The sequence below is a fragment of the Haliotis asinina genome, chromosome 1 (assembly GCF_037392515.1).
Source record: "Haliotis asinina isolate JCU_RB_2024 chromosome 1, JCU_Hal_asi_v2, whole genome shotgun sequence".
Classification (NCBI taxonomy): Eukaryota; Metazoa; Mollusca; class Gastropoda; order Lepetellida; family Haliotidae; genus Haliotis; species Haliotis asinina.
The window spans coordinates 60,609,273-60,622,827 of NC_090280.1; the positions used below are offsets into that span (position 1 = coordinate 60,609,273).

At 39.0% G+C, this 13,555-nt stretch overlaps 1 protein-coding gene across 2 annotated transcripts; it reads left to right on the plus strand.

The window, feature by feature from the left end:
* Positions 1 to 1,096: 1,096 nt before the first annotated feature.
* LOC137281605 (DNA repair protein RAD51 homolog 4-like) lies at positions 1,097 to 13,084 on the plus strand. Of its 2 annotated transcripts, XM_067812945.1 has the most exons (9): positions 1,097 to 1,297; positions 3,564 to 3,682; positions 4,587 to 4,668; positions 6,141 to 6,260; positions 7,483 to 7,584; positions 7,998 to 8,088; positions 9,139 to 9,209; positions 9,717 to 9,866; positions 12,132 to 13,084. In XM_067812945.1, the coding sequence occupies exons 1-9, from the start codon at positions 1,154 to 1,156 to the stop codon at positions 12,183 to 12,185; spliced, it is 933 nt and encodes a 310-aa protein (XP_067669046.1). In that variant the 5' UTR covers positions 1,097 to 1,153; the 3' UTR covers positions 12,186 to 13,084. The 2 variants fall into 2 exon arrangements, with proteins under 2 accessions (XP_067669046.1, XP_067669054.1); XM_067812953.1 differs by lacking the exon at positions 9,717 to 9,866 and having other exon boundaries at positions 1,125 to 1,297.
* The last annotated feature ends 471 nt before the right edge of the window (positions 13,085 to 13,555 follow it).

Consider the following 13,555-nt stretch of genomic DNA (forward strand, 5'->3'; position numbering starts at 1 on the left):
TCGAGCATTTTTGGTTGTCATGAAAGACCACTTTCTGTTGCCGTGGTTAATAACATAATGACATGGTATGACCATGCCTCTTCCTTTCTCTACCGGTGCAGCAGGCCAAGGGGGAAAACTTGGAGCAGGTTCTCCAGCTGGCTCAGCAAACACACTGCCACCTACATCAAGAATTTGCCTGAATAACCCTGCAAGACTGCTTGGCACTTGTAATGAGTTGTACCTTACCAAAATGTATCAAGTTATTAAAAAAAGAAGAATATGATTTGAAAAAAAACAAAACAATTTCAGCCCCTGAGCATGTCAAGTTGGTTATTTCCTGACAGATTGTTCTGTACCGCAAATTACGTTTTGGTGAAATGAGGACCAAAACGTTTCATGTATCTGCTTTGTGCAAAGAACATCTAAGACAGACCCTTGAGTGAATATATATTTTAAATAAAGGCAACCGAAGTAACATCGTGAAACTACTTACGTTATTTCAACAGTAATTAACATTTTGTCGGCGGTTGACAGTTTTGAGGTGATCCCTATTTTCTGATGATCCGGAACTAACTTAACCATAGATGTGTTTCATAAATAGCTCATTTCTCCAAAAATATGGCAGATGAAGAGAAGATTTTTGTTGCTTTTTACATGTGAATAGTATATGCATGCAATGGATTGTTAACATGAAGCAACTTGATTCTAAGTACACTTCTGGTTCAGATCAAGTGAAATAAAATATATCACCTTAAAGAGCAATGTCTCGGCTTTAAAATGAGAGACTGAGAGAAGAAATCCATCGAGATTTACAGTTTCCAGGGGTTAATGTATGAGGCAGTGATCCGGAATACCCGTGATCCGGAATACCCTTACCCACTGTATAGAAGTATAGGAATAGAAAAAAAAAACATGAGTAATTTTTAAAAACAATCGTTTAGAAAACAGTATTTATATCAATAAATAATCTAAATTTTTCAGGAAGGAGTTGGGAATATGTGAATGGCTGATGTTTTAGATGAATCTTGGTATACTCATTTTCAAGCAATTTTTCAAACGCCTAACTAAACTGAACAGGAATCCGAATTTAAGTTACCTGCAACTATATCGAGGTAATGCAGAGTAACCTCCCTTGCAAACCCGGAAGTGAAGTTATTGCGGGAAATGCAAAATGACAGCTATCATTCCGGGAGTATGTTCAGCCTTAACGCAGGTGGTAGTTGACTCTCTTAAGAAGATTGGTGTAAAAACCGTGACAGAGTTTGTCACAGGCGATGTCGAAAGCTTCGCTCAAAGATGCACGATACCATACAAGGTGAGTAGTCACTGTATTTTTACAACTTTGCCGATCTCGTTTCGACGCTTGCATGTGTCAAGGCTCAGTCAACTCCTCTTATGCCTGTGCAGTCCCGGTTAGAATTGATCAGCAGCAAGACACATCTGGCAGGAAACCTTTCGTGACGGTGTCTGGCCAGTTTACCAAAGAAACTACAAGTGCAATCGTTTTCTAATTTGGCATGACGCATTATGATTATCCTACCATTGTGATTTTTCAATTCCTTCACTGGTGGTGACAACCCCAGAACCTGCACATTTGCATGGCCCGGTTTCACTTTCTGTTCCTTTAACAGTTAAGATATATGTTGACATCAATGACATAATGATGGCCTATGTAGACAACTTTTTTATTGTTAAATCATAATTCATGAAAGTCAAAACCCATAATGCAATTATGATACATCATGCCAAATAAGAAAATGATGTACTTGTAGGTTGTGAGTAAAGTGACCAAAAACTGTGGCAAAAATGTTTCTGTCAAACCATTGTAATCACTTCTCAGTTGCGTTGACAGATGGGCTAGAATACAGTTTACCAGGATGTAAACTAGCAGCATCGTCACGAGCCATTTTCGCACTGGGTGTCTCACTGCTTGCCTCATGCTGCACTGCTCCACACAGGCACATCTTTAGAGGCAAACAACCTTTTTGTTCCTTAGGGTTACGGTTTAGGGTTTGGCTGATTAGACTCCCTTTTCCATCCTTTTGGTGAAGGTTTCGGGTTAGGATTAGACTATACTTTGGGTTTAGGTTTGGTACCCTTTCTGATCCCTCAGGGTTAGGGTCCATTTTCTGTGTAATCCGTCTTAATCTAACTCAAACACATTTCGTTCAATCTAGGAGTCATCGGTACAATGATGCAATGGCGCGTTAAAACAAATGAATGGGAAGGGTGTTCATATAGTCTGGTATTTATCGTATGGAAAACAACAACTTGACTCAAAGCTTAGGAGTGTTTAGCAACCCATGCTTGCCACAAAAGGTGACTATGCTTGTCGTAAGAGGGGGATTAAGGGGATCCAATGGTCAAGCTTGCTGACTTGGTTAACTCATCAGTTCCCAATTGCGCAGATTGATGCTCATGCTGTTGATTACTTGATTGTCCGGTCCAAACTGGATTATTTAGGCTGTCACTATACAGCTGGAATATTGCTGAGTGTGGTGTAAAACTGAACTCACTCAAAACTTATGATGGGGCCATGATACAGTGCTTTTCCTGATGTGATTGATTCAAAATTATTTGTATCTCAAAACAGTAGTTTTCTTATATGAGTGTTTTTTTGCAGGTGAAACACTACACAAAATCATCTGCACTTTAAGTAATAACCTTGTTACATCAGACAAGCAGGGTGCACATGCTGCTTAATATAAAATAACATTTGATTGTTGAATTTTGTATTGACGATTTAGAACATCATTATGATCAATTTATAAGTATTATTTCTGGATGAACTGACAGTTATATCTTGAAAATATTAACATGCATCAGGTGCAAGGTGGTATTGGTGTGAGGCTGTAATGGCTTTTACAGTGTAGCATTTGTGCAAGTCATACATGCATAAATTATAGCAATGTTCACTGTGTGTCATCGAAGGCTTTGAGATACACATCTGTCTCACTGTATTGCTACACTATCAAGGCCGCCTCCGTGTTGTGGTTAGAGCTTCCGACAGGAGACCAGTAGGTTGTGGGTTTGATCCCGTGCCATGTCATACCAAAATGTGTTAAAATATGGTACATGTTGCCAAGTTGTTGGTCCCTGTCTGGCACTCAGCATCAATGGCTACAACAAGGACTGATCGTGATTACACAATAAAATTTACAAAGTGGTCAAAGTCGACTTCCACTGAGTGGGTTAGGTGACTGACATTTGTGTGCTGGCAATTAGGTGCCTGATTCTCAGGGTGTCGGTTCAAATCCCAGACAGGACTCAACTCAGAAAAGTACTAGAATTTGTACTTTACCAAGAAAATGTAATCCCAAATATAACATACATTACAAGGACTGATCGACTCAGTGTCAGTATAATGTGTCTGAGTGGGGTATTCATGGCTAACTGTGTCATGGTATCTCAGCTAAAACCAGCTTAAGTGTGGGCTAGTACAAGCAGCACACATTCGCATGCATGCACGTCATCATATGAGGGAAACATTCTTAAGTACGATGTTAAACCTCATTTCACCTCACATGCTACCCTAACATTGTCAAATAGTTTCTATCAAAACCGTGTTTGGTTATTTGCAGGATCTTGTTGCAATAAGACGAGTTCTTCTTGCCCAGCATTCAGCATATCCTGTACTGGGTCATGAAGCTTATTCCAGTGCATGTTCTTCTCTTGCTTTCTTCTCCACGGGTGTTGAAAGGCAAGTACAATAGCAACTCAAAAAAACATTCCTCTTTGTCATGACTGTTGTGAAACCAAACTTCATAGGTATGAAAATTTTGTTTTTTTCTGTTCAACTTCCTTAATAAAGTTAAGGCATGTGAAAGTAAACTTGATTCTCATGTCCAACATAGCTCTTTGTTGTAGTTCAGAACAAACAAATGTTAGGGTTTGGGTAAAATGTTCTATGTGTGGACAAGTAATGAACAGAATTAAATTAATTTTAACAAACCTTATCATCAAAGTTTTTATAGAGAAGAAAACAAGCAGGTGGATTCAAGAATGTGAATTAATGTATCATTCCTGGTTTAATGTCATTCTGTGAGTATGATTCGGGTACCTGAAATCAGGGTTTGAAAAAAATCCTATTGCCCGAAGCCTGAGCAACGTGAGTTTGCAGTTTGGGCAATCAAATAATGGTATCGTACTGTCAACATGCTCGCATTTCCTAGAGTTATCTTTCTTTGCTATTCATCACTTCTTGATAAACAGACCAGTAAACATTATCATCAAACACCATGTTTATTTATTCTTTCATAATGACGTTGACATTATCATGATTATGTCATAAAAGTCAGGGCAAGTGGAAAAATAGTCAGGACAAGTTTCTTTCTTAGGGTCACTTGCCCTGTGGAAAATGGCTTTTAGAAAAAAAATGAACTGTTGGAAACACAGTTTAAAGGTTTATTTGGTGTGGAGCGGTGGGGTAGATAAGAATTGCTAAAGTATTTGCTTGTCGTGCTGAAGACTCAGCTCATGATGAATGAGGCCTATTTGTTGTTGTCCCCACGATTATGTCACTGGAATGTTGTTGATAGTGATGTGAAAATAAAGTCACTCACTACCATTTTTAGGCACTATATACGAAGCAATTTCTATTTCAGTCTTGACATGATCTTAGATGGAGGTCTTTATACAGGGGAGGTAACTGAGGTTGCTGGCGAGATTGCAGCTGGGAAGACTCAGGTAGATACATGATATTCAGGGGTTAAAAATCCCATTGCCTGATGCCCTGGACAAGTCAGTTTTCATTTTGGGCAGTTAAATAATGGTATCTTGCTCGTCACTGGCAATTAGATAATTTCTGCTTATAATTGCAAACTTCAAATAACTTGGTTTTTATTTCATATCTGTTCGAAATGTAGCTATTAGATTTCACAGTGATAATAAAGTAGAGTTATCTTTCTGTGCTATTTATCACTTCTCAATAAATAGTCCAGCAAACATTAACATCAAATACAATGTTGCTTAAAATTTTATTATTTTATACGTTCATCATCATGATTATGTCATAAAAATTAGCCAGGACAAGTTACTTTACTTTACCTGTGGCAAGTGGCTTTTAGAAAAAAACCTGAACCCCAGATATTAGACTTATTTCAAAACCTTTGATGACCCTGATGAACTTGTGTAAATGCATGTGTTTTCATGACCCATTTTAACAATCTCAATGGGCGTTTGATGACAAGCTTTGATATTACTAGTTTGAGTGGCATTTAGAACCTGGTATGATGGAGGAGAACAGTTTTTATGGATAGACAGCTCAGTGACAATAGATGCAAACACTGTTATCAAACAAGTGAACACAGTTATCGAACAAGTGAACACTGTTCTCAACAAGTGAACCTTGTTACCAAACAAGTGAACACAGTGTTATCAAACAAGTGAACTTTGTTATCAAGCAATAGAACCTTGTTTTCAAACAAATAAACACTTTTCAAACAAGTGAACCTTGTTATCAAGCAAGTGAACCTTGTTAGCAAACAAGTGAATACGGTCGTCATGTAAATCATCACTTGCTTGATACTGGTGTTAACGTCTACATTGATGTGTTGCATCTGTTGCGATAAAGATGTTGTCTGTGCATAGTAATTGTTCCTCTTTCATGGTATAATTCATATATATATCATTTCCAGCTTTTGTTTCTGGACCTGCCCATGCTGAAAAATGTTAATATAGTGTCTCTTCAATCAAGAGACTTTGCCTCTGTTGGCCTCTGTTTATCACAATGGTTACATAGTTTATTGTTTAATGCAACACTCAGCATTATTCCAGCTATCTGGAGGCGATCTGTAAATAATGGTGTCTGACGATCATGTGATCAACAGCATGAGCAACAATATACAACAATTGTGATATGGTGATGTGTCAACGAAGTCAGTGAAACTGACCACCCGATGTGGTTAATAGTCGCCTCTCAACAGAAGCATGGGTTACTGAAGACTAATTCTAACCCAGACTTTCACGGACCGGGTACCTGGTAGGATGGTAATGTGACTGTTAACCTTATAGAATAATAATGTATAAAATGGGCAGTATGCTGGCAAAGACAGTTGGTGTGGGTAATGATGAAGAATAGGGAATGCAGCTTGAATTCTGTAAATGGTGCACAAGACATATCAAAGTTTGAGGTTTAATATTGTGTTCGTTTTTGACAGCTATGTCTAAGCAGTGCAGCGTGTGTGTCATGTCAGCAACGGGTGGTGTATGTCGACACGTGCGGGGCATTCAGTGCGGAGAGGGTGATAGAGATGCTTCAGATCCAGGGCTACACCCAGGTAGGCAGGGCTATACCCAGGTAGGCAGGGCTACAGGGCTACACCCAGGTAGGCAGGGCTACACCCAGGTAGGCATGGCTTGATTTAAGAGATGTTACCCTAATAGCACAAGGTGCAACCACAGATTGAAACCTAACTGCACCAGCCAAATTCCAGTTGCACTGTTTTCATTGCAGTATGTAGTGAAAGAAATATGCTGATGAAGTTTTAGAACATGTATTCAGAATTTTACCTACTTGTCATTACTCATATTTGTCACTGCTCCTTACATGTGCTGTCTGACCTGATTTAATTCAAGTGTTACTAGAAGTTAAAGCATTTGTGAGGAATCTGTAAATGTTTTTGTCGTTTTTTTCATCTAGTATGCTATCATGAATAAAATCGTCGTGGTATCAACTTGATTCCTGCATTTTAAGGACTGTCTTTTCCAGCAACAAAACTGAATTATTTTTGAATAGTACATAGGCCTCAAATCTGAGGTGGGCCTCCCCAGTTTGTTGAATTTCTATCATGCTTAATCTTATACACTTGCTCCCATTCCTAAAAGAATTATTTTTTCTGCCTTTATCATACATTGAACAAATAGCACAAGACATGCTGTTTTCTCAAAATCTGACTTAACTAGGTTGCACTTTGTAATATTGGGTTGCACAAGTGCAAGTAACAAATTAAACCCCCAACTACACCAGTACAATTGCCCTAGAAATCCTGTGAAATTTGAAGAAAATTCATTAAAACTTTGATAATAGAGAGAAGCATACATTTTTGCTGAAAAGAGTTGACAAGAAGAAATGTTATGCTGATAATTTTGAAATCTACTGTAGGAGGGATGCAGAATTAAAGCTTCACTCTTGATTAGTGGCATGTTATTGTTCTCAGAATCCTTTATGGTATTAAGTATTTGATTGATTACTAATTTTATTGTCAAACTACTAATGTTGATCCTTGAAACCACTGTTTGCAGCACTTTGGAGGTAGCATATCTGCTAGTGTTGTGAAACAGTTTTTGGCAAACGAATGATTGAGATGAAGCTCTGAGATATGCAGTACATGCCTCTTTGACGCTGGCTGCTCAGTAAAGAATTTTTCTGTATCCAATGTATGGAAAAGCAGAGATCCACTCTTTATATATGTCTGTGAAGTCTTGATCACTATCATGTGTGTTAATCTCTGCCCTTGTTCCCCAGGACATACATTTCTGGTGTTTATCTTTTCTCTACAGAATCCTGAAGAAGTGATGTCCAGAATACGCTGCTTCCAGCCCCATGACATATTCACCTTGTTTTCTGTGTTAGAGGATGTCAGAGTCCAGCTTGTTAAACAGGTAATCCTACCTTCTCACATTTGGGAAAAGAGTCAATAATGTATGCTGTTGTTGATCAAGAAAGAGATTTCAAGATCTTGAAGTTGCGAGCATGTTGCAGACTTGGATGCAGATCTGGATGGTAATCGTGATTGCGTGCAAAGAGTACAGATCACAGTTCATTTGAAGTGAAGCAATGGTGGTCACGGACAGTCGTTGGATGGGTGTTTGGTAACTTGAATCCCAAGAGTTTCTAGGGCATCATGGGCCTCATTCCACAGAGCAATCGTAGCGCAATGCTATGACAGATGTAAGTCTGTGTTAAAGTATGGGAGTTACCATCATCTTAAAGCTACAATCGCTATGTGGAACAGGGCCCTGCCTCACAATGAAGCCAATGTGACACATAACACGTTTAGGTAACTTTCTTTCAGACGGACAGCTTCTACAGTGGCTTGAAACTGTTGGTTGTGGACAGCGTGACGTCGGTCATCTACCCAGTCCTCGGTGGTCAGCAGATGGATGGTCTGTACCAACAGGTCTTTGAACAGCAAGCATTTAGAAGTGATACACATAGGGAGGAGAGTTTAGTGGAAGTCAGCTTCTTATCTATGAGGAACACATAACAATGTGTGGTATGGATTTACAACTTCTTTGTCACATCAGGTTGTAAATAACAAAAAGTTGTAAATCCAGACTATGCGTTCTTGTGTTACCAACTTCTAAAGGCCCATCAAGCATATGAGGAACACGTTTGTAAGGGCTCGATTTAGTGCTTTGTTACATGCACAGATGCAGCCCAATGTTACAAAGAGCAACCTAGTTATGAGTCTGACTGCACCAGGTGCAACTAGGTTTTTATCTTAAGTTGCACCAGGTGGAAGTCAATTTTTGAGTGGATAAACTTCTAAATAGAACATCTAATTAAATGCATCTACATATTGCAATAGAAGCAGTGCAGCTGGAATGTGGCTGGTGCAACTAGGTTTTTATCTTAAGTTGCACCAGGTGCAAGTCAATTTTTGTGTGGGTAAACTTCTAATTAGAACATCTAATTAATTGCATCTACATATTGCTGTAGAAGCAGTGCAACTGGAAAGTGGCTGGTGCAACTAGGTTTTTATCTTATGTTGCACCTGGTGCAGGTAGATTAACATTTCTTAACTTTAGCCCTAATCATAGTCATTTACCTCCCTTGCCTGGGAAAGATGAATTATGAAACCAAATATTGCTAGAACCTTGGAGTGGGTAAACTTCTGTATAGAACATCTAATTAAATGCATCTAATTAAATGCATCTACATATTGCAATAGAAGCGGTGCAACTGGATTGTGGCTGGTGCAACTAGGTTTTTTTCTTATGTTGCAACAGGTGCAAGTCAATTTTTGATTAACATCTCTTAACTTTAGCCCTAATCATAGTCATTTACCTCCCTTGCCTGGGAAAGATGAATTATGAAACCAAATATTGCTAGAACCTTTGAGCTCTGTGACTTGACTATTATGCCTGTCAGCCTGTCTATGCTGTGTCCTGTGTCCCAGTGTTGGCACTGATCTACAATGTGAATGTACACAGGTCACGGTCTGATGGTTCAGCTTGGACGCACCCTCAAGATGCTGGCAGTGGAGTTCTCCATTGCTGTACTGGTAGGTCAAACATTTTTTGTAACCTTTAACATTATTTGCCATATACAGTCAAGTCTTGTTAATCCGACATCATCCGTTGCACAGCAAATTGTCAGATTAATGAGGATGTCAGACTAAATAAATGAGACTAAATTACATCTATTCAATTTGTTATCAACAAAACCGGCAGATGAAGCCAGTTGTCGCGTAAGCAGAGGTCGGATTAATGAGACTTAACTGTATGTAACAAAACAATGGGCTTTAAAATATGATGTGTGACAAATGAGATTGGGTGGTCAGACTCACTGACTCCGTTGACAGATGTTATTGTATCCCAACGACAGAGACTGATGCAATGCTGTTGATCACAGGTTTGTCTGGTCCAGACTTGGTTATTTACAGACAGCCACCATATCTGTAATATTTCTGAGTGCAGTGTTAAACAACAACCAATTGTAATTGATGTACAATGTTGTTGCATTGTTGGCATGCTGTTAAGTTATACCATTAATGTTTGCATTGTTTCAGGTGAGCAATAATGTGGTGTTTGGTGTTGATGGTCAGCGTGTGGCCAGTCTAGGTCGAACCTGGTCTCACGTCCCACACACACGAATAATCATTGAGAAGACGGGACGCTCCCAGCACCGGAAAGCTTTAGTAGTCAAGAGCTCTCGTCTGGTATGTGCTCACTAAATTCTATGATCAAAGAGTAAGAATATAGTGGATGACAGGAGTTCTTGTTCTCTCTGAAATACAGGTGATCACATGATTTCTTAGTTGAAGCACAACTGAAGATCTGTGTGTCTTCAACAGCCAATCTTGTCATGAAAATTGACTGGCAGCAACAAGTGGTCAGACTCACTACCTTCGTTAACACATGTCATTGTGTCTTATATATGTGGATTAATGCTGATGGTGAATTTGTCTCGTGCTGGCCTGATCATTTACAGAGGGTTGTCATATGACTAGAATATTTCTGAGAGCAGTAATGAGTGTGAGTGAGTGAGTTTAGTTTTATGTCACACTCAGCAATATTCCAGCTATATGGTGATGGTCTGTTAATAATTGAGTCTGGACCAGACAATCCAGTGATCAACAGCATGGGTGCAACTGGGAACCGATGACGTGTCAACCAAGTCAGTGATCCTGACCACCTTATCCAGTTAGTTGCCTCTTGCAACAAGCATAGTGGTCTTTTGTGGCAAGTATGGGTTGCTGAAGACCTACTCTGCCTGGGTCTTCATGGGTCTGTGAGCAGTACATGAGAGTAGTACTTGATATATACACAAGGAAATAGACTAGTGAGCTTCTGACTGGTTTTATGACAATTTTATTCCAATTATATTATACAATTCAGCTTGATGTGTGAGGGACAGAATGTTTGCTGGTTGTGCCCTGTTTTAGTTGAAGAAATGAGTGACTTAAATTTTGCGTCTCATCAGCGTTATTTCAACCATATAATGACCTTTGATGATGAGTTAAAATTTTAAGTCACATTGGCAGTATTTCTACCTCGTTATTACTATATCATGCTATACATTTACAATAAATTACAGATGAATTATAAAAAAAACATGTCAGTGAAATGGCATAGTGTAATCATGTCAGTGAAGGACAGTAAAACAACTAGTTTATCACAGATATAAGTTCAAAAACTAGAAATTAATTTTTAAGCATTTTAAGTATACAGGATTATACAATTGCCAACAACTGAAGGTATATCACCATACTAGAAACCATAGGGATTTATAGTACATTTGCTTCCTGCATGAACCCTAGCTGGATTTACATCACCCCTTCAACTATAATAATCTATAGTCTGGCAGAAAATGTTTCAGGATGTTGTTCGGTAACTGTACTTTAAAACTGTAAGTGCTATCTGTTTCCAATTTGGTATGAGGCTTTATAATTCTTCTACCATTGAGGATTTTAATTGTCATAATCTATCAATCAAAAATAAGAAAGATGTCTATAAGAGCTGTCATTATTTCAAGTCACAACAACACTTCAACTGTCAAGGGTGTTGAGCTACTTACCGGAACAGCGACCCGGTCATGCAAATGGGCAGGTCACATGTCACATTATGCTCGGCAGGTCATGTCACGTGACTTAAAGCACATGCATTTCACAAAGTGCACACACATCTACACATAGAGAAATGTCCACATCCAATTTGTCAGCTGATGCAAAAGACATTTTTAGAAAAATCTATAGTTATTTCCAGCGAGAGGGTGAAAGGGGCCGTCCATTTGTAGCTCCTGAATAGTATTTCAAACGGCCCCAAACATGCCATGATTTCAAACAACATGTATATGTATGCTACAATTAAAAACAATAGTATGTTTAAATTAACTGTTAATGGTTTTCCGGCCTTTGAACAAATGAACATTTGTGTGGCGCTTTTAAACTGAATTGATCATACTCAATATGAAGCTGAAATCAAAGAAAGTGATAAGGGATTGATGCTGCTGTTTAATAGTGTTTCAGTTGTCTAAAAGTGTGTCAGCTCATGTGGAGGACAGCCAGTAGTAATGCAGACCTCCGATCTTTACGACTCTGGTGAAATCAGCAAATATGAGTTTGCCAAATCTAGAAATGTTTGGCGTGAGCTGGAATTGAAAGATACCAGAGTCCAAGGGAGGAAACTCCACACAGCAATTTGTTGCACCTTTGACACCTGGGCTACTCATGCCCCCAGCTGAAATCTGAATCCATAATCAGCAGATGCTGGCCTTTGTAAGGGAAGTAACTCTGCACAAAAATGTTCCACAGATGACAAGTACTTCCTCTGGCTTGAGGGTTGTCTCATGATTCACTCAGCTGTGTTTCTGCAGCTGTGAGCTGCCAGTGCTGCCATTACTTCTATCCTGTGTGAAAATCCAAGGAACCTTAGATTCTTTTGTTTACTGGATTTAAGTGTTGATTTTTGTTTCATTGTTACAGGTAACTCCAGTATCAACATCGTTCACTATACCCTCACTGGAACCTGATAGCTGACAACAATTTGTTGGTACTTGATTGGAGCCTGTTAGTTGACAATAACATTATGGATACCCCACTGGAGCCTGATTGTTGACAACAGCATTGTGGATACCACAATGGAGCCTGATAGCTGACAACAGCATCATGGGTACCACATTGGAGCCTGATAGCTGACAACAGCATTGTTGGTACTTGATTGAAATCCAGTAGTTGTCACCATTTTTGATACTTGATGCAAGACTTGTAGATGACAACAATATTGTTGGCACCCCACTGGGGCCTAATGGTTGACAACAACATTATTGATACCTGATTGGAGCCCAAGAATTGACAGCAATGGTGTTGATACCTGATTGGAGCAAGATGGTTTTCAGCATACAAAATATCTCTGCAGTCTGCCAGTCCGTTACAACATCCAACGACCTAAATCTGGTATACTCACAGGAGTCTAACAGCCCCAAGCAACATTCTTGCTACCCTTACAAGAGTACAGCTGCAAAACGCTTTGGTACCCACTTGGGAGTCTGTCAGCTGAACATTCTTGGGAGAGTCTGCCAGTTCAAAACACAGTCATGTGTCACAAGGGGCAACAAACGTGGGTTTCCATTATTAATGGTCTAAATCAAAATATTTCTGAAAGAATTTTGAATGTGAACCAGGAAATATTTCATCCCTTTATCACATCTTCATTTGTTTCACAAAAGTATATTAGGTAGTTTGATAAAGACATATTCTTCTGTAGAAAAAACTCTATGCAGTGTTGGATGTACTGTTCACAAGCAAATAATGCTGTAAGATAAAACAAGCAGTGTGTTTGATGGAAGTTTTATATGTTGTTTGTTTCCCAGTATTGTTTAACAGTGCTATGTCCACTTACCATGTTATCATTTTATCATAAATCACATTTTATCTGATGTCAGTTTGTGTCCTATATTCAGGGTTATACCACAAGGAAAATATTGCATCCAGTACCCACTTTAGATTTAACTGATATAGAGGGCTTGAAAATGCTTGATATTCAAACATTTTACCCTAAAATGCCCTAATTGAAAATGCACTAATTGCCAGTGAAAAAACTAATTTGCATAGAAAAGAAACTAATAATGTTAAATGCGTTGCCATGACAGTGTGTGTCAGTTGATGTAGTTTAGGATCAAAACTTTCTCTGTGCAGCAATGGAACTAAGAGATATTTCCCCTTGAAGGTTGGTCCCACATTTGGCCAACGTTGTGTGTACTCAAGATATTTCTAAAGGCAACTTTGCTAGTCGTAAGAGGCGACTAACGGGATTGGGTGGTCAGGCTTGCTCACATGGTTGACACGTCATCGGTTCCCAATTGTGCAGATCGATGCTCATGTTGTTGATCACTGGATTGTTTGGTCCA